The sequence below is a fragment of the Pezoporus occidentalis genome, unplaced genomic scaffold (assembly GCF_034315485.1).
Source record: "Pezoporus occidentalis ecotype Australia unplaced genomic scaffold, CSIRO_AGI_Poc_V1 ctg258, whole genome shotgun sequence".
In the NCBI taxonomy this organism is placed as follows: Eukaryota; Metazoa; Chordata; class Aves; order Psittaciformes; family Psittacidae; genus Pezoporus; species Pezoporus occidentalis.
Genome location: NW_026914480.1, coordinates 91 through 20,479, shown reverse-complemented (window position 1 = coordinate 20,479; position 20,389 = coordinate 91). Strand labels below are relative to the sequence as shown.

The 20,389-nt window shown below is 58.9% G+C and overlaps 1 protein-coding gene across 5 annotated transcripts; it reads right to left on the bottom strand.

Moving 5' to 3' along the window:
• Positions 1-1,909: 1,909 nt before the first annotated feature.
• Positions 1,910-20,040, bottom strand: CBFA2T3 (CBFA2/RUNX1 partner transcriptional co-repressor 3). Of its 5 annotated transcripts, XR_009965805.1 has the most exons (13): positions 19,548-19,667; positions 11,375-11,521; positions 9,998-10,075; positions 8,805-9,046; positions 8,383-8,472; positions 6,849-7,030; positions 6,520-6,767; positions 6,324-6,409; positions 5,866-6,061; positions 5,647-5,715; positions 5,221-5,411; positions 2,440-4,507; positions 1,910-2,398 (listed from the first exon to the last, which is right to left on the bottom strand). XR_009965805.1 is itself a non-coding variant. In XM_062623671.1 (12 exons), the coding sequence occupies exons 2-12, from the start codon at positions 11,493-11,495 to the stop codon at positions 4,208-4,210; spliced, it is 1,803 nt and encodes a 600-aa protein (XP_062479655.1). In that variant the 5' UTR covers positions 11,496-11,521; positions 19,879-20,040; the 3' UTR covers positions 1,910-4,207. The 5 variants fall into 5 exon arrangements, 4 of the variants coding, with proteins under 4 accessions (XP_062479655.1, XP_062479654.1, XP_062479656.1 ...); XM_062623671.1 differs by lacking the exon at positions 19,548-19,667 and adding an exon at positions 19,879-20,040 and having other exon boundaries at positions 1,910-4,507; XM_062623670.1 differs by having other exon boundaries at positions 1,910-4,507.
• Between the last annotated feature and the right edge of the window lie 349 nt (positions 20,041-20,389).

Genomic DNA, 20,389 nt, shown 5'->3' with positions numbered 1-20,389 from the left:
GAGACTGCAGGGTTGGAGGAGGTATCGGTCGGTGCTTGGTCGGGGCTGGGGGGGGCGAGTTATCGGTTGACTGGTGGTGAGATGATGTATTCTCTTCCCTTGTTATTTCCTTTATCATTATTATTACCGGTGGTAGCAGCAGTGATCTGTGTTATACCTTAGTTACTCAACTGTTCTTATCTCAATCAGTGGGAGTTGCATTCTTTTCTATTCTCCTCTCCGTCCCTCCAGGAGTAGGGGGAGGGAAAGAAGGGGGGGAGTGAGTGAACAAGTTACCTGACTGGGTTTAAACCATGACAGCACCCCAACACGGTGCATCATCTGCAGCAGGGCACCCCAAAAGGGTGCATCATCTGCAGCAGGGCACCCCAACAGGGTGCATCATTGGTACCAGGGCACCCCAACAGGGTGCATCATCTGCAGCTGGAAGAGAACATCCCTTTGCGTTCCCTGCGGACAACCCTGAATGCCCCTCACCATGGACACCCCTCTTCAGGGTTGGACACAGGTCAGTGACCGACCCAGTGGCTACATTGAACCCCCCCTGGGTTAGGCACACAAGGTGCTGCCAGGGTGAGGCACAGCACAAGTCCAGGCTCTGATTGATATTAAATTGTCTTTATTACACAGATACAGAGTTAAGAACAGACATAACCTGAATCATAAAGTTTACATCTTTCACAGGTCAAACATACAGTACACTTAAGAGAAAGCGGGAAACAGCAAAGGGGTGGGGGGGGGACAGCATGCCGAAGGAAAGTCCTACCACGTCATCTCTCTGGGCTGGTCCCCAAGCCCCCCAAAACCCTCCCAAACCCCCCAAAACCCATGTGTCGGGGCTGGTTTCCAGCCCCCTGTCACCCCCCATGCCCCGGTATCCCCATCCCCAGGGCTGGCAGGGTCACACAGGCAGGGCATGGGAGCAGGAAAGCCTTGAGTAAGGGGGGATGGTGGCACAGCACCTCCCTCCTGGGGCTATGGCATTCAGTGGCATCAGAGGATCCCCTGGGAATGCCACCAAGGCACCCAGGTCCTGGGACCTGGTCCGCAGTGCCTGGGACCTAGTAACAACGTGGCATCTTGTTCCCAACCTCAAACCCACCAGGAGCCAGAGTGTCACCCCGAGGAGAAGAGAGGACCCCGGTGGGCCCTAGAGGAGAAGGGCACGGAGAAGCTGCAGGGGGTTATAGGGGGCTCTGGGAGTGATGGAGCAGAGCCCAGGCAGGCGTGGGACCCTGCTCCAGGGTGCCCAGGCTCACCAGGATGCGGCACTTTGGTTTCAGTGGGACATCAGGTTGGGAACGCGAGGAAGGAGCTGGAGAGACCCTCGCGTACTGGAGCCACCTCCTCCAGCACAGTGCCGCACCCAGCATCCTGGGGTCTGCCTCCCCATGAGGACCAGGACCTCTATCCCCACACCACCAACACTGTCCCCAAGCTGCGATGGCGGGGAGGAAACCAAGAAGGGGATCTATGGGTGGCCATGCGTCCATGATCCAGCAGAGGACTATGCCCAGCCACCTCAACCCCCGTGTCCCCGAACTGCCCCACAGCCACCGGGGTGTCCCTATTCCCAGCTATGCTCATCCCTCTACCATCTCCCATAGCACATAAAACCACCAAAGAACATGGCTTGGGCATGGCACAGGGCACACATCCCCTGGCCCCCCACATGCCCCAACACCATTTTGGAGTAAAACCCCACAGAAGCTCTGGCCAGCACCTCCCCAGCGCCGCAGCCACATCACTGCGAGGGATGTGGCTAAAAACTAACGTTTTTGGGAAATATCACACTTTAAAGCTGTCGCTCTGGTTTGGACATCTGCTAGCGCCGCCCGTCACTGCCCATCCCATCCCTCCCTCGGCTTTTGGTTTCAATGCAAGGTTCTGTTGGGTAATTTTGTCACTGAAAAAAACAACAGAAGAAGGAAATAATAAGTAAGGAAAAGAAACGGAAGCAAACCAGAAGGGGGTGGAAACGAGAGCATTCCCATGGAAATTCCCTATGGAAATGCTCTCGTCCACAGTTTCCCGGTGAGGCGGAGGTAGAGAGGCAGAGCCCCGGCGCGGGGCTGGGGACGCATGGGGATACGCAGGGGCACGTGTGGTGGGAAGGGCAGGGATGGGATGGACACCCGGGAGAGCAGGTGGCCTCGCAGCAGGCGCATCTGCAGAACTCTTATATATTACCTCTTCTCAGGAAACGTAAGAAAAATAGACAATATTACATATGTCACACCATAAATAAAGTGAACAGTCACTCGAGAGGGGGGCAACCCGGGAGAGCTCCCAGCCTTGGGGTGCACAGAATCCCCTCTAGAGGGATACACCGAGACCTTGGTGTGCACAGAAACCCCCCGGGGGGATGCACCAAGGTCTTGGGGTGCACAGAAACCCCCTGAGGGGATGAACTGGGACCCTGGAGTACACAGAAATCACCCCAGGGGATGCACTGAGACCTTGGGGTGCACAGAAACCCCGTGGGGTATGCACCAAGGTCTCAGGGTGCACAGAAACCACCCCATAGGGAACGCACTGAAACCTTGGGGTGCACAGAAACCCACAGCAGGGCTCGGTGCTGGTTACACAGGTCCAAGAACATCACCTCGGTGGTGTCCCGTGCACCAAGCTCTGCGGCAGCGGCACGGCATGGGCCCCTGGGTGACTGATAACACAACAGACCCGGCCCCTAGCCCTTCCCTCCTCCTCCTGCCCTACAGAAAACACACAGGATGGTTTTGCAAATGCGGAACAATTACATCTCCTATGGAGCACATGACTGCTGCTCGCCTCCATCCAGCCTCGCTCCCCCCCACCGCGGCCTCCAGCGCGTTCTCATCATCCTTCGTTTGGCAAATGTCTCTTATTATTATCGCTATCGTCATTATTATCGTTACTATCAGCATCTTTTTGGACCTCTGCAAAACACTATTTACATTCACATTAGCATACAGCACTCCTGCCCCGCGTGGGGCTTCCCTCCTCTCGGAGCCGGGCGACTTTCCGTATTGCACTCCCGTCCTCTGCGCTTTGTACAACGGTGCAAGAAGCACACAACAACCGGCATCGTCCTTGGCTGCCTCCTCGGCCGGGAAGGAGGTGATGCTTGCTTTCCTTTCCTTTCCTTCTTCCTCTTCCAAATCCACGTGAAACAAATCCAATGCGGGGTGTGGGAGCAGCCTGTCAGAATAGGGCTGGAGGGGGGGGTCCGGCTGCCGGCTTCGGGAAGGGAGAAAACCAAAATCTGTTGTTTAATCTCTGTTTTTAACTCTCTTTTTCCATGGCGGCGGCGGGCAGAGGTAGAGATGTGCCAGCTCCGGCTGCGGTTCTCAGCCACCGTCTCCCCCTCCTGCAGCTCGGGGACTTTGATTTGCTTGGAAAACACCCATTTTTTGCTTTATTGGAATGGAAACCCAGGGGCGCGTCCATCCGGCCTTGCGGGGAGGGAAGGGAGCGACGACAGAACGGAACGAACTTTGGCAGTGGAGAGACGTTTGGATCTTCCTTGGTTTTGGATTTCCTTTGGAGCAGAGGTGAGTCTGGTCTGTTCTTGGCTAGCTAGCAAGGTAGTTACAGGTGAGCGTCCGTCGCGCGGCTTGACTTGGCGTCGTCTGGTTTTTGGATTTTTCTCTTTTTTTTTTTCTTTTTTTTCTTTTTTTTATTCCTTTTTTACAATTTCTTACTTAAAGCCAAAGAGTTCGATGTTTTCTTTTTTATTTCTTTATTTTTTTTTTTACAAAAAAAAAAAAAAAAAGGGAAAAAATTAAGAGAGAGATGAAGAAAAGAAGTTTCTTTCCTTCTGCAAGCGAGCCCCTTGGCAGTGCCAGTATGGGCCAGAACCAAGCTGGCCTCTCCCCATGTCACTCCATGGCGAGGCTGCAGCCACATCCCTCATCCAGAAAGCAAAAAATAGGACAAACCCCCTCCCCAAAAAAAACCCAAAAATACCCAAACCACAATCCCTCAACTGATAGAAAACCAACCAAGAAAAAAAAGAAGCCAAAACAAAGACTGAAGAGAGAACAGAGAAGACCGGTATTTGCCTTAACTCCACTTAAAGCCCAGTTTGAGGATCCGTGAGGATTATTTGTGAAGAGCTAGAGAGGTCGTTTCGGAGGTCACACGAGTCAGGTAGCTGAGGAGATTGCATCGAGTGCAGTCCGTGTCTCTTGGAGAGCGGTGGCAGCAGCGTTGGTCCCAGCCTGGCTCAGCGGGACGCGCTCTCCACCGGAGCCGGGGTGGCCGGCGTGCCGGCGCGGGACGCGGACACCGAGCCCGTCTCACTGGGGCTGCTGGCGATGGTGGCCACCCCGTCGGGCTGCCCCGGGCCCGGTGGCAGCCCCACACCGGCGCTGGGGGCAGCGGGGGCCGGCAGCCCCTGCAGAGTCTGCCCGCAGACGTGGTGGTGCTTCTCCCAATCCTTGTGCTGGCAGAAGGAGCCGCAGTAGCGGGCGGTGTTGCAGCCACTGCAGGTCTCGCTTGCTTTGCGCCCGCAGTTCCAGCAGCTCTGCGGGGATGCAGAGTTAAACCTCAGACCTGGATTGTGCACCCGCATCCCAGACCATGCACCCCATCATGGACCGTGTGTATGCGTCCTGGACCATCACAGCATCCCCATCCTGGACCATGCACCCCATCGTGGACCATGTATCCACATCCCAGACTATGCATCCCCATCCACCACCATGTATCTGCATTCCAGACAATGCACATCACTGTGGCCTGCGCATCCCTGTCCGGGACTACACACCCCATCGTGGACCATGCACCCACATCCCAGACCACGCATCCTCATCCTGGACCATATATATCATCCTGGACTATGCGTCTACATCCCAGATCATACACATCATCCTGGACCATGCACCTCCACCCAGACCATAAATATCATCCCAGCCTGCGCATCCCCATGCTGGACCCCATCCTCAACCATACACCTCATCCTGGGCCATGCATCTGCATCCCAGACAATGTACATCATCCTGTCCTACGTATCCCCATCCTAGACCATGCATCTACATCCCAGACCACACACATCATCCTGGACCGTGCATCCTCAGCCTGGACCATGCATCCCACCGCGTGGTGTTGCTGAAGCCCCCCAGTACCCACGCTTGCATGCAGAGATGCTGCAGAACCTGACTGCAGAAGGACCACATCCTATACGCCCATGCTGCCACCAACCCTGTCCCCCCCCAGCTCGCCCCTGCCAGCCCCCACCTCGCTGGAGTCCTCCTGCTGATTGATGACGGTGAGGGCATCCTCGGAAGCCTGGCGCTTGGCCTCGGCCAGGGCTCGCTCCATCTTGGCTCGCTCCGTCGTGATCAGCTCGTGGGCTTTCCGCTCGGCGTCCGACACGGCCTTCTGCAGCTCCGACATGGCCTGGCGCTTCACCTCGTTCACGGCTTCTTCTGGAAGGAAGGGAGCTGAGCATGGCACGGGGTGTGCGGCCACCCCAGCCCCTGCTCTGCTGTCCTCCTCTGCGGCAGTGCCATGGGGCGGGCTGCAAGCATCTGCTCCCCACTGCAAACCCACCTCAAACCCTTCCAGTACCACAGGCACCCAAGCAGAGCGCAGGGAGGGGATGGGGCAGAGACCCAGCTGGCTTGGCACACTGATGGATGCTGCTGCCTGCCCTGCACTCACCAGCCTTCCTCCAGATCTCCTCCGGCATGTACCCAGAGAGGGGCCGAGGTGTGAACTCCCGGTGAGCATCTGCAAAAGAGAAGAGGCGATGCCATGAGGAGATGCTGTCCTCCGCAAACCCACCCTCCAGCAGCACCGGACCCCCAAAGGAACAGCACCGGCACCCCAGAGAGGGGCACAATCCCCCTGAACGCACCCCATGGCCCCGGGGGTCAATACCTAACTGGGGTGCCTCGGAGGTGGAGGAGCTGTTGTGGGGCCGGGCGGAGGGGGGGCTGCCCTTCTTCATGTCCTCGGCATCGCTGTAGCGCCGGATCCAGTGGTTGAGCTCCTCGCGGTCGGCCTCCTGGCACCGCCGCAGCACCGTCAGCGACCGGCGCGTCTTCTCCACCATGTCCATGATGCAGTTCAGCAGCTGGGGGGGAGAAAGAAACGTCAAGGTGTGTGTGGGTTCTGCTGCATGCAGCTGGAGGGGCTGCGGTGCATAGCACAGGAGTGGGGGATTCAGGCTACGCCAGGCTGTGCCAGGGCTGGGTACCACTCTGGCTGCGGAGAGCAGAGGATGCACAGGAGCAAAGCCCAAGGGGGAACACGGTGGGGATGGAGGCCAAAGCAAGGGGAGGCAAAGCACACGCATGTGGGATGATATAGGATGGGGGGGAGTGGGCATTACATACATTGTTGAGGTGTTTCCACTCCTCTGCCCATTCCCGGTCAGTTAGCCGGTGGTCGATCACCTCCTCCTGCCGTGCCCCATGCACTGCTGCAAGGCAAACAAGGTCAGACCCCGCAGCACCCATCTGTGCCTGGGGACCATGGGGGTCTCCAGCCCTTTGCCTGCTCCCTCAAGCCCTGGGGGATGCCAGCACTCACCGGCGGGCCGCTGGCGCTCACGGGGGTCAGAGTGCCGGTAGACATCACGGTAGTGATGCGCCATGGCCATGTCCTCCAGGCGGTAGTGCTGGGGCAGCGGGGGAGCAGCCGGGGGGTGCCCCATTCCATTGGGAGGGTGGCTCAGCCCGTTGCTGGGGCTGTAGCGCTGCGCCGGGCTCATGGTGCACGGCCGCTTGCTGAGGTGCTCGGGGTGCAGAGGGTCTCGGTCCAAACCGTTCTCTTTGGTCCTGGGTGGAAAGGAGGAGGTTGGTCCCTGCCGGGCACCGGTGTCCCTGGATAAACACCCAAAGCATCCCCCCGGCCGGTACCTGTCTGGCGTCCTCCTCTTGCCGCTCTCGCCCACCTCCAGGAGCAGCTCGGAGGAGTCGATGGGAGAGGAGGCATTGGCGTCCAGCAGCAGCTGCTCGTGCTGCGCCAGGTACTGGGCCGGGGTCTGCTTGGCCATGCGGGCGCAGTGCAGCAGCTCCCGCTGCAGCAGCGGCAGGTTGGCCTGCGAGGGGATGGAGAGTCTGGTCCACGGCACCGTAAATCCCCCCACAGCCCAGCACCCTGCTGCTCAGAGCCCCACGCTGCAGTGAATGGGGTCCTGAGCACCTTCCCCATTTGCTGCAGTGCGCCCGGACCAGCTGGGCTGCTGGGGGAACATATGTGGCACCCCAGAGGGTTCAGCCATGTGCTGACATGGGCACAGCTTCAACAGAACCCTCCTGCATCCTGGCAGGGCTGCAGAGCATCATCTCCTACTCTATCCCTGCAGCTTTCACCCTGGGGACCTGAGCACCCAGGCTGGGGAGCACCCAGCCCATCTGGCACCCATGGGACATGAGGACCAGCTATGAACGTGCATCCACCACGTCCCCCCCCCAGCATTGCAGCCCCTGGGGGCACGCAGAGCAGCAGGAATCCAGCAGCAGGGACCCTTTTTGCCTGGGCGCCCTGGCTGCCAGCTCCAGGTTTCTCTTTAGGCAGCTGATCCAGAGCCAAACCCCATCTGTGAGATCTGTTAGCGCCCAAGCCAGAGATGTCCGCTGCGGGAAGACCCTCCCCTTCCCTGGCCGGGGGAACAGCCCCACACAGAACCCAGCCAGCCCCAGTCTGGGAAGCACGCCGAGCCCGGCTGGTTGCAGTTAGGATAATGGGAAACATCTGGAGCCTGCGGTGGGAACAGCTGGGAGCAGGGTGCCAGGGCGGCCGCCGCACGCTTGGCAGCGGGACAGCAGGAATGGATCCCAGCCTGCCCAGGGCTAGGGGGCCACCAGTGCCCACAGGGACCCTGTGAGCCAGGGATGCACCATCCCCTGCTCCCAGGCAGGAGGACAAAGGGGGTTCTGCTGCCCCCCAGCCACGTTTTGGCTCTGCTTTCCCTTGCCCGGAGCAAACGGCTCCGGCAGCACTGCAGGCAGATTCCTGCGGGATTCATGGACCTCTGCTATAGGGGGTGGTGGAAAAGGGGCTTTTTTTTTTGCTCTTTTTCATTATACTGAGGGACGGGACACTGCGGTTGAACATCTGCCAGCAGCGCCGGTGCTGCCAGGTGGCAGGAGCAGGGTGAGAGCACAGAGTCAGCATGGAATTAAAAGGCAAATACTAAAAAAGGGGATTTTTAATGAATTGCAAATGGTCACCAGCTGGGCTGAGCCCCTCGCTTCATTGCAAACAGCCCCAGCCTCGTGTGACTCCGCACGTGCAGAGAGATGGGTGTACAAGGGATGCCACACGTGTGCCCAGGGGGACATGGGCAGCCCCACAGCGCCAGCCCTGGCCCCAAAGCCACCCACTGAACCCCCTTTACTGGTGATGCTAACCCCGGCATTCCCGCATCACCCAGACTTGGTCACCCACCTTGAGGAAGGGGATGACAAAGGGTCTCAGCGGGAAGTTGGTGGCCTCCTGGAGCTTGGCATGAAACTCCTCGATGGTGAGTGTGGAATTCTGCAGGGAGAGCCCAGGCTCAGCACCCCCTTGGAGCCCCCAGGGGGATGCTGTGCTATTTCTCCCTATTTATGCTCCTTTGCCATGCTTCAAGGGAAAACCACCCTCGAAGGAAAACCATTCTCCTGGCTTTCAGTGCCAGCAGCTGGGACCCAGCCCTGCCCCCTGCACTGTGCTGTGCAGATCCCAGGAGATGCTTTGCAGACAAACCCCATTTCTCCATGATTTAGGACCCTCTTTCCCCTTTAGCAGCATCCCCATCCCTAAAGGCAGCTGCAGGATCCCCTCACGGAGCATCACCCCAGTGCCGGCCCCATGCGTGGGGGACGTACCACGAGCCCCAGGACGAGGGTGCGCACCCGCTCCCCGATCTCGGGGGAGATGTCGTTGCCAAACTGCTGCAGCGTGGTGAGGAAACGCTTGAGCTTGGAGAGCTGCCGGGCACCACAGGCTGGAGGGAGCTGGTGCGTGGACAGGGAGGCAGTGGAGGAGGTGGCCGGCCCGTTGCTGAACCCATTTGGGGTAGATGGGGCCCCGTTCATGGCAGTTGGTGAGTGGCTGCTCCCGTTCATCACTGTGGGAGAGAAGGGATGGGAGGTCAGAGAGGATGGCTATGCCCTGGCATCATGGGGATAAGGCTGGCATGGGGGGACCGGAGCATCCTGCTGGGTACCATGGGGGTGGCACACCCCTGGAGGTTCCGGGATGCTGCTGCATCCTTGAGGCCGCATCCTGGGCTGGTTCCTGGTGCTGTGAGGAGCTTTAGAAAGGGATATATGCTGTAAGGATGCAGTGCATGCCCTAGCGTGGCGTGGGACTCATCCTACTCCTCAGTTCTCAAGGCAGCCAAGAGAAAGGGTGCTCAGCACCCTTCTGGAAGAAGCCACAAGCCATTTCCACAGACCCCAGCCCGGCTTGCAGCACGCTGGCACCTCCATCCCCACTGACCCAGCCGGGAGGACAGAAGCTGCCATCCCGTGCCAGGGGACGTCCCATTCCATGGCACGCTTCCCCATGCCAAGACACCCAGTGGGGCCACCTGGGGGTGCCCAGCGGCAGCGTGCCCGGCCCCTTGCTCTGTGCCAGCCCTCCATGCACACCCCGCGAGCGCAGGGACCCCTTCCGCAGCCAGCACCGGCGCTGACACGCATCACCCCGCGTCCCGGCCACCTAAAGGCACCCAGGCATGCACCCCGCAGCTCCCGGGATCGCACTCACCTCGCGGTGCCGCGGTGCCCTGCCTGCCCCGGCGGGGTCCCGCGCGCTCTACGGCTCGGGCAGCGTCTGCCGCCCGCTAAAGAGGTGCCGAAAATAACCCCTTGGCCACAACTGCTTCTGTTCCCACGACAGGTGCGTTACTAAGTTAGACCCTGCACATGTCCGGGGTTCGCATCCCTGTGCCCTGCCAGGGGCTGCCGGGGGGGAGCACAGGCTGCCCAAGCCCCCCTGCAGCTTCCCCTGTGGTGGGGGGGGCTGCGGCTGCGGCTCGGGTCTCTCATGAGAGCGGATGCTTCATTTTACTTACAAAGACAGACCATCGACCATTTCAAGCAACCATGAAAACGGCCGCGAGGCAGAAACGTCGGAGGGCCAGCGTCTCGATCTGCAAGCAAAATAAAACACGCTATGATGAGAGAGCAGAGGGGGCAGCTCTCGGACAGGGTCCCCGCAGGGAACACTCCTCGATGGTGGGTGAATTCATGCCATGGGATGGAGCTGGGTCCCTGCATCCCACCGCAGCCAGAGGGATGCTCTGCGCTTCAGGGGCAGTCCCTGCACAGCCCCAGAACAGGGGGTTTCTCCCTGAGACCAAGAACAACCAAAACACCACTGAGCTTCGGGATGAGCTGCAGCGACAAGGCCGCGGGCATCTCTGTCCTTGCATCCTATGCCGAGCCGACCCCAGGATGCCACACAGCAAAACCCCTCAGAGCACAAGCTGATTTCTAACTAGAGAGCATCAGGCTGGGATGGCAGCGGGGCCGTCACGGGGAACACTGGGGTACGGCACTGGGGCTGCGCCTCTGGGGGTTGCTCTAAAGATGTTTTCTCCCTGCTGGGGTTTTAGGCTTGAAGCAGCTACAGCCTGATCTAGTGGGAGGTGTCCCTGTCCATGGCAGGGAATTGGAACCAGATGAGCTTTAAGGTCCTTTCCAACCCAAACCATTCCATGATCCTATGAGCAAAACCCTTGTGTGCGCATGCCCAGGATACGTCCCAGCAGAGCTGGAGCAACTGCTCACGATTGCCACCACCACTCCTGCCAAGGGACCAGCCTTGGTCCCTGCCAGCCTGGACCCTGCCCTGTGTGTGCCTTGTCCAGCCATGTGCCAGGACAGTGTCACCAGCACGGAGAGCTTTCCTGATGCAAACGCTGTGGGCATCCAATGAGCCCACTTGCCACGGGTACAGCCAGCTTCTTGGGGCTCCCCCAGTTCGATGATGCTACAGAGACTGAGGACTCAGGCTCTGTGTCCCCACTCAGGCCTTTGATGTCACCACGCCATTCCTGCCACTGCAGCTGGCCGGGACAGTGCCCTGCCATTGCTGGGTGCCACACGTGGACAGGACTTGCAACAGGACCAGCTCCAGCCCACAGCATCCTCCATCCATCTCTCTGCAGGAGAGAGCACCCAAGGCCACGCACTGCTCTGTGACTGGCAGGAGAGCAGGATGTCCCCACAGTGCCATTGTGCTCCCCACAGGCGCATGCATGAGCTGGGGTGTGCAGCCCAAAGACAGTCTCCAGTGCAAGGATGGGTCACGCCACCCCACAGCACAGCCAGCACCATGCAGGTCCGAGGATGCTGCTGGCCCCGGATGCAGCGCGTGACCTGGAGGCGAAGGGAGGCAAACCCCCCCTGCCTGGCATCACGTCCCCATCCCCATCCCGGGTACTCACTGGTGTTTGGTGTGAAGGACGGGTGCCGTGTGGCTCCCTGCGTGACGGCTGGCGGCGGTGGAGGCATGCTGGGCGGCGTGGACCTGGACTGCGTCTTCACATCGGCCGGCGAGTCGGGCATGGTGGCGGCCGGCGTCTCCGTGTTATCTGCAGGGACAGGACACAGGGGGGGTGAACGGGGGTCCTCGGCTGGGTTGGGTGCAGAAGGGACCCACGGGGACCCCAGGTTGGCCTGGGGGTCTCAGCTAAACAGTGCAGGATGGCAGCAATCCTTGCCCCGGGCACAGCTTGGGCAGTGGTGTCCTGTGTGCCTGCAGGCTGGTGGGGATGGTGATGGACCTCTGGTGCGTCCACACGACGGTGAGGATGGTGGCCTCTGCCCAGTGTGGATGCGCTGTAGTGGGGACAGGGCAGGACAGGGCTCTGCCGCTGCAGCACCGGCTCTGCCCCACACGCAGGGCACAGAAGGAACCTGTGTGTCTGCAAAGCCATCACTGTCACACCCCGGCATGGTCCCGCCAGCGATTACCTGCCCACGTGTGGGGAATCCTCACTAACCCCTCACCATCCCGGGCAGCTGCACTCGGGGATGCTGTAATCCCAGGCAGGGATTACGCACAGGCAATAAATCATGGGCTCCCTATGGGAATGTGCCAACACCGTGCCCTCCGGATGGCCGGCGGCGGCGCAAACCCAGTGCGGGGTCTCAGCCCAGGGTGATGGTGGTGGGATGGCCACAGGGTGATCTGTGTGCCCAAATCCATGCCACTGCTGCCACCAGCCCCAGCCAAAGAAGGAAGAGGCCACCACGGCTGCCCCCTGGGTCCCCCCCGGTGCCCCGGCACGCTCCCCACCAGGCGAGGCTGATAAACACTAATCTAATATTCAGGCTTAATCCATTGCAACTGCTGTGAGATTAATTGAACCCTGTAAGAGCACATTGTCCTGGCTAAATAAAACCGGGGCCTCATCCCAGGCAAGATGCTATCAGGGCTTGTGCCGCAGCCAATGCCGCACACAGAGGAGTGGGAGATGGGAGAGCTGGGAGCAAGGGCCAAACTCTTGGGTGGTCAGCATTGTGGTCCCACAGTATCCTCCCAGTATGGGATCATCCCTCCCTGCCCACAGCACACCGGAATCCTGCAGATGCTTGGATGTTCATGCTCCCGTTTCCCATTCCTTGCTCTCTTCTCCCACTCCAGCCACAGGAGAAACCCCAAGACCAAGCCGCATCCCTCCCTAACAGTTTCTTTACAAGGCCTGCCAAAATAAATGGTATACTTTGAAAAAACACCTTTTATTTCCCTTTTCATGGAAATGCCCATCTCTGGGCAAGGCTCTTCCAAGCCTTCTGGTTTTGGAAGCAGGATCCAGCCCTGACAGCAGAGGATGAGCCATGGTGCAGGGAGGCATTGCAAGATGCTCTCAACATCTACAAGGCTGCAGCCACCCCTGTGCTTAGCCCGAGGCTCTGGTTCTCCACACAAGAGCCATGGGGCATGGGGACAAGCCGCAGCAGCTTGGGGACAGCATGGCATCTTGCCTAGGTGAGGGCACCTGAAGGAGCTCCAAGCACAGGTTTGACCCTGCTGCTGCTTGCAGGGAGGAGGAGGGTCCAGGCTGCAAGATGCTCACCCCTGCCTGCATCCCCATCTCTGCCCGCATCCCTGTTCCTATCTGCTTCCCTGGCATTGTCCCTGTCTGCATCCCTGTTCCCATTTGCATCCTTAGCAGCATCCCTGCCTGCATCTCCATTCTTGTCCCCCTTGCTGTCCTGATGCTGTACGCATGCCCACACTGAGAGGAAAACACAGATTCACTCATTCTGGCATGCACATGGCTTTTCCACAGCTTCCTTCAGGAGGAAAGTTTCCACAAAGCCTGGCTGTGTTTTCTCTCGTATTTTCCTTAATTTTCCTCTGAATCCTAAATTTTCCCTGAGGTGTTCTCAGTCCAAACACCACCACGAAGGCACGGGGTGAGGAATGCCCCCAAATCTGATGGATTTTCCAAATGCCCAAAGCAAACAGAACCTGGGATACCCACAGGATCTGGCCACCAACCCAGATCCTTTGTAGGATGGGGCGAGCTCTGTGGTGGATGAGGGGGGGTTTAGGGGCACAGTGCAGCCTCCCAGCAGCACCTCCAAACAATAATTCCCCAACACGACTCAAACCTCACTGGAATTTCTTTTTCCTTCTCCTCTTTTTTTTTCCCCCTCTTTTTTCTTCTCTTTCTTTGGGGTAATTTGTCCCAGCCGCTCGGGGCTGTGTCTGTTTTCCTCCATCTGGTTTCCATTAGGCCTGTGCAGCCCAGATGAATAAGTAATAATATAAGACTAAAAGGATTAGTATTCTCTCCTTGGCTGGTGGGAGTGGTGTCCCCCACCCTGCCTCCCGGGGCCAGCGGATGCTGGACTCCACACACCCCCGTGTGACCCTGAGCCCCCCATTTGTCACCCCGCAGGGTTTAACCCCCCACACACTGGCCTGGGCATGGTCACTGCTGCGGTGGCTGATGGAGCCTTGGCTTGCCCATAGCACCCAACCCCATACTTGCCCCAGCAGGGTTGCAGGGCTCAGGGTGTGCGACCCCACTGGGCACAGGCAACCCCTGAATCCCAGACTCACAGACTGGTTTGGGTTGGAAGGGACCTTAAAGCTCACCCAGCTCCAGCCCCTGCCACTGGCAGGGACCCCTTCCACTAGAGCAGCTTGCTCCAAGCCCCTGTGTCCAACCTGGCCTTGAACACTGCCAGGGATGGGGCAGCCACAGCTTCTCTGGGCACCCTGTGCCAGCGCCTCAGCACCCTCACAGGGAAGAGCTTCCTTATATCCAACCTAAACTTCCCCTCTTTCAGTTTGAACCCATCACCCCTTGTCCTGTCACTACAGTCCCTGATGAAGAGTCCCTCTCCAGCATCCTTGTAGCCCCTTTCAGATACTGGAAGGCTGTATCTGTAAGGGTGTCTGCTTGTCCATGTGCTCCTCAGTGCTGGATGCTGAAAAGCACCAACACATGGCACTGCGCAGTTATGCACACCAGCAGGCACCAATGCACAGCATCACACGGCTGCAGGCTGTGCAACAGACCAGGACACCAACACAGGACCAGGCTCCCTGTCCCACCCCAGGCAGCCTTGGGCAGGAGACAGGGATGTGCCAGCCCTAGGAGGAGTCTGATGACTGCGAAGTACCCGGGCTGGCTGCTCTCCTCTCCATCTCAATGATGGGGATGGAGAGGGCAAGGAACTGCCTTGACTGTGGCCATCAGAAAGCTTTAGCTTCCTGCAGCCCTCCCCTGCCAGGCCAGGTGAAGCTTCCTGGGTGAGGAGAGGGTTAAAAGGGAATTAAAAGACCAGCATCCTTCATGCTCTCCAAATGGCCACAAATGAAATCCAGATGCTGGAGGCGACGTCTCCTGAAGCCAGGCTGCCTCCGAAACAAAGGCAGGCAAGCATTCCTGCTCCTCAGCTGCTGCTGCCACAGGGGCCAAGAACAACTCCCTGATAAGATGGCGAGGGACCCAGCTATCCCAGCTGGAGCATGTTAGGGAAGCGTGCGGTGCTGGCGAACAGGCAGCAGCACCGGCCACGTGCATGAGCCCAGTAGAGGTGGTGGGAGCTGCAGGACACCGTCATCTCCCTCCTCATCCTGATCCACTCCCCAGGGATGCAGTGATGATGGGGGTAGGTGACAGCAGGCTCATCCCCGATTACTTGCAGAGGGACTGAGAGCAGGACAGCACTGTGGGATGCAGGAGGGACGTTCCCAATCTGGCAGCTACCAGGGACCCATCACCAGGGTGTCCCCTATACATATTCTGGGGAGCCAGGCTAGTAGAGAAAAGCCTCAGCACGTGTCAGCAAAAATGAAGCCTTTGAAAAGGAAATCCAATTAATTAAACCCTCTGCACAAGATGTAAATGAACTTGCGTTTGGCCAGCTCTAGGCACAGGGAGCTCTTGTTGCTGTGAGGGTGATGGGACATGGATGTGCCCAGCGGTGCCAGGGCCACGCTGGCAGCAGGACCACACTGTGCTCAGGTACCTCTGCACTCAGCCCTGCCAGGCTGCTGCCTGCACTGCTGCCTGCAGGCAGTGATGCTCAAAGGGATGCCCATGCCTCAGGTGGCATAGCTCTTGGGGTGCCCTGCTCCTCCAGCCAGGGGGATGGTGACAGCCTGGCCCAGCGCGGGTGACAGTGCCAAGCCAACCACCCCACAAGTTTGGGCATTGCTCCTCTGGTTTAGTCTGGCTGCTCAGCTGAACAGGACCTGCCCTGCCACTCCTGCACCACCACAGCAGCCCTCTGCAGCAGCTGGTGAGCCAGCCTTTGTTTCTGCCATCCTCACCATGCTCAGGGGCATCCTGGGATGGGTCCCACGTCACTGGCCCAGGTTGGGATGCTCCCCACCCACAGTACTGGGAGGAAAGTGGGTTTCACCATAGAATCATATAGTCATGGAATACCAGGGTTCGAGGGACCTCAAGTACCATCTAGTCCAACCTTTCATCCTGATTTGCTTTGCTTTCCCTGCAGTCCCTCTGGGACAGCATCCCAGTACATCCAGCACTGCTGGGGGAAGCACCATGGGCAACGCTCCTCACTCAACTCCAGGGCAGCAACAGCCAGCAGGGATCCTGCTGCCTGGTCCCCTTCCATCTCCCCCGCTGTGGCAGTGACAGCACAGCTCCATGTGGGACACTGACACAGGACCAGGCTCCCTGATGTGCCCGGAGCCCAACAAACCCCATTTCTCAAGCCACAACAAGCCAGCCAAAGACCCAAACCTGCTGCCTTGCTCGGTGCTGGCAGTGCCAGCCAGCTCTCATCCCGTGCTGGCATGGCCAGGGTGGATAGGAATGGCTTTGATTTTCCTCGAAACAACAACAAACAACAACAACAACAAAAGCCAAAAAGCCCTCTCTGTTTTACAAGCCTTCATTTGCTATTGTTTATGTAAACAGGTAAATTGTTTCGTATCTCAATTAAAAACATCTGCCACATAAATGAATACCAATTAACTCATCCTGTTTTTAATTACTCTGTTAATTACACACAGGCAGCAAAAAGGATGGCAGGGGAATAGGGAGAGCATGCTTACAACCCCCCCTTCCCACCTTGCTCTTGGCAAGGATCCGAAATGTGCCCAGATAATGATGGATTAAGGTGGGTGGTGGATACCGTGGCTTATGGCCAGCTCTGGCGTGGCAGCTTCTTCCTGGCTGGCCCGGGTGCTGGCGGGGCGCCTTGCAGGGGTATTTCCCAGCACCCTCCCAAGAGATGCCCTGTTTCGGAAACCCCGGGTCCCATGGGACACCCCAACACCACCTGCATCATCACCCGTGCTGGCAGCAACTGCCACACAACCTGGCTGTTTTTCCCAGCGTCAGACCCATGTCTGCTCTCAGAACGTGCCCCAGGGGAGAGAAACCTCGGGATGCTGCGTGGGGAGGGCGGGAGGATGGAGGAGGCTTCACACGAGCAGCATCCTCATGGACCAAGCGCATCCTTGAGGTGCCCCTGGGAGCCCTCCCGCTGCCGAGGGTCGGCAGCTCTGCATGGGCACAGCAGCACGGGGTGGATGACACCCTCGAGCGGGGCCAGCAGCAATCACCGAGGGACCCTGGACGCCGCCAGCCCCTCGCCCCCCCCCAGCTGCGGGAAGCTTTCCAAGCGAGCAGATGGGGCAGGGAAGCGGCGGCAGCGAGGGGGAGAGCAGAAAAGGCTATTTTCTCACGCTACATATTTTACAAGTTGAACATTTTGTGCATTTCAGCCTTGCCTTTAAAAGCATCTCGGGCTCAGCACCGGCACTTGACGTTGGAGCCTGTGAGTCAACAGCGGCCGGCGGCAGCGTGGCCTGCCAGCACAGAGAGGGGACGGGAAGCGAGGTCTCCCCCCCCCATGGAAAGGGCCAGGCTCGGGGGCTTCCCCTAACCCACTGGTGCTGCAGGAGCTGCAGCATGGCCAATGCCCCCCACCAAGCCCCAAGTTGGAGCACAGCATCTGCTGCAAAATGCTGCCGGCAGTGTCCTGCCCCAGTGCCGCCGTCTGAGCTGTCCCACCAGCAGCTCCCGGTGCTGCCCGCACACCCTCCCTGCTCCCCAGCAGCCTCATGATCCTGGATATTAAAGAAACACCATGAATAAGCAGCGCCACGGCCAGCCTGGCACAACTGCAGGCATGCGGGCAGCTCTGGGGTGAGGCTGAGCCCACCAGCAACTCCATCAGTTGCCCCTCTGCCTGGGAAACATCCGTGTCTCACTGCAAACCCCCTCCCTGGTGCAAGGGCTATGGATCCATCAATCCCTGCACAGCATGGCTGTGCTGGAACAGCAACTGGTCCAACAACACATTGCCAAAGGGGCACCCCAAACCAGACCCATGTCCCTTTGGGTGCTCTTTGAGGGCAGTGAGAGGGGCTAAAATGCCCCAGACTGCAAGTTCTGCAGCCACCCCACCACATGCACAGGGATGCTTGTGCCCAAAGGCGGTCCTAAGGGCTGGAGTGGGGACAAGTGGCACAAGCAGCCAAGGGACTCTGGAGGCAGAAAGTGGCTGGGGAAGGGAAAACATCCTCTTGCACATGCCAGTGCCTGCAGGGAGCTCCCTGCGATGTCCCTGCAGTGTGGGAATGCCGAGGCACCACCGGCTCCCCAGGGACCCCCGGCTGGATCCTGCCCTGCAGCTGCCAGGATGGTAACAGCTCCGAGAGGTGCCGAATCCATCCGTGCATCCCCACAGCCTCCGGGCTGCTGCGTTGCTGACTCTTTGTCTGTTTGTTAACCACGGGCTCCATTTCAAGGCGATTTTTACCCATGTGAGATTGAATCAAACATCACAGGGGGAAAAAAAAAAATATCAATGAGAATTTTGCAAAATAAACAGGAAATCCCTTGGATGTTTTCTGGAAACATTGGTCAGCATCTTCCGAAGGGAAGCTGTGTGCTCGTCAAGGTGGGGTTGCCCCTACGGAGCCTGAGCACGCTGGGAGGGAATGCGCAAAACAAGCTTCAGGATGTCTAAAAATAAACCCCAAACTGGGCAATGGCACCAACGCCAGCAGAGCCTGGGCAGGGGGGTTTCCTCTGTGCCACCGGCATGGTCTCACCGCATGCCAGCCATCAGGAAGCTTCCAGCTTGGGGACCCCCCTTGACCTCAGCCTGGAGGGGCAGTTTAACGCTGCCCATGGTCCAGCTTAGAGAGCACAGGTCAGGGCTACAACACCCGACCTGCATCCCTTCGACCCCAGCGGCAGCACTGAAGCCCAGCACTCATGGGCTGTCCCTGCTCCCTCCCAGGGCTCAGGAAGCCCCGCTTGGCAGGATCAGGCCCTGATTTGCCCAAATCCTTGTGCCCACCACGGCTGTGTTGATGTGCCCGGAGGCAGAAGCAGTGTGGGTGTTGGTGGCAGGGCTGCTGTGTGTCCCCGGGGGACACTGCCACCTCTTTGGCTTGGCTCGGGCAGCCCTGCAATCCCTGCCTGGCTCACCAGCAACCCCCTGACCCCTGCCAAGGGAGATAACAACAGACATTTAGGGGATGCCTCTCCTCCCCGGCGGTCCCACAGCACCCCACATCCTTCCCCTGGGCAGGCGCGGGGCAGGGGATGCTGATCTGCCTCCAGACTGCGCCGGGATTTAACCCGGCTGCCGGCAGCGAGCGGAGCCGAGAGCTCCTTTCCATTGCAAAGCCGGACACCGCGCAGCCCGGATCCTGCCCGGGGTTTTCCACACATGCAAACGTGGCTCAGAAGCAGAAATCCAGGGAAGGGACACAAGGGGCATCACCAGCTCTGAACCCCCACCTCGCACACTGGCTGTTGGCAGCATCCCGCCCCCCCAGCCATACACCCAGGCAGAGGCTGGGGGGCTGCTCGACCCTCCTAACCCAAAGCGGGGCTGAGCACCAGTGTCTGTACATCCTGCACCCTGCAAGTTTCCAACGTAAGAGGCAAAACCTGCACCCACACGAGGCCTCAAAGCTGCCCCCCAAACCCAGTGCCCACCACCCCATAGCAGCACCCAGCACCACGGGAGAACAATCTCTCTCTCTCCCCCCCCCCCACCATCCACCTTGTCTTTTCCTCTCTACAGCCCAACATCTCTAATCACACGTTTTCAATCAAAACACTACCAACATCTGGCTGTCCCCAGGTAAAACCTTACCTGCCAGCACAGACAACAACCGGGAGGCAGCAGGCAGAGAAAAACCCCCTTTGCACAGCCAAGTTCACGTCCACTTGCCTCCCCAACCACAGCACAAGCAACGCTCGAGATTCCTGCCTGTGTGGAAACGCTCTGCGCAGGGACCTGCCCTACACACCTCCGGAGCCCTGAGCGCCTGCCCTGCGTGGCAGCTCAGCCCCGTGGGGCTCCCACTCAAGGACCACGGGCAGCGGGGCTGTCAGCATCGTCCCTGGCTGCTGCTCCACGTTCACTGTGGAGTTTTGGGTTTGCTGCCCCGTATCTCCGTGCCCTGTGGCATAGCAGAGCTCACCCCTCTGCGGCGCCGAGCAGACGGATGTTTGCAGAGAGTCTTCAAGTCTCTCGACAAAGGAGCGGAGAATTAATATTCCTTTTAATTAAAGGCACCAAAATGTCTTTGTTCCTGAACAGAGAGAAAACAACAGAGGGAAGAGCTCAAAAGCTCCTTTTAAGCTAGAGACGAGACCATCGCTAGATTCAAAGACACTGTCAACGTGCACGTGACCTCAAATTAAAACAACCCAAAATGAAACCCAGCGGCGGCGGCTCCTCTCCGAAAGAGAAGGGAAGTTGCGAAGTTTTCCTTGGCTAATAGGGGAAAAAGGGAAAAAAAATCCAACAAAAGGTGCGTTCAACCAGAGGAGCGCCCTGCAGAATCCGAAGGCACCATCCAGTGGCAAGGGGAGTGATGGGGATTGCTGGCTGTGCCCCGGCCCAGCATCACGGAGGAGCCCGGGCGGAGAGCGGTGCCAGCCTTGCTCCATCCCTACACAGACAGCATTCCCTCGGCAAAGCCAGGCTGG

Coding starts and splice junctions, on each gene's coding strand:
- CBFA2T3 (XM_062623671.1), bottom strand. CDS start 11,495: ATGCCCGACTCGCCGGCCGATGTGAAGACGCAGTCCAGGTCCACGCCG. Junction 9,047..9,997: donor ATGGTCGATGGTCTGTCTTT/GTAAGTAAAATG, acceptor TCTCTCCCACAG/TGATGAACGGGAGCAGCCAC. Junction 6,062..6,323: donor AGTGGAAACACCTCAACAAT/GTATGTAATGCC, acceptor TCTCCCCCCCAG/CTGCTGAACTGCATCATGGA.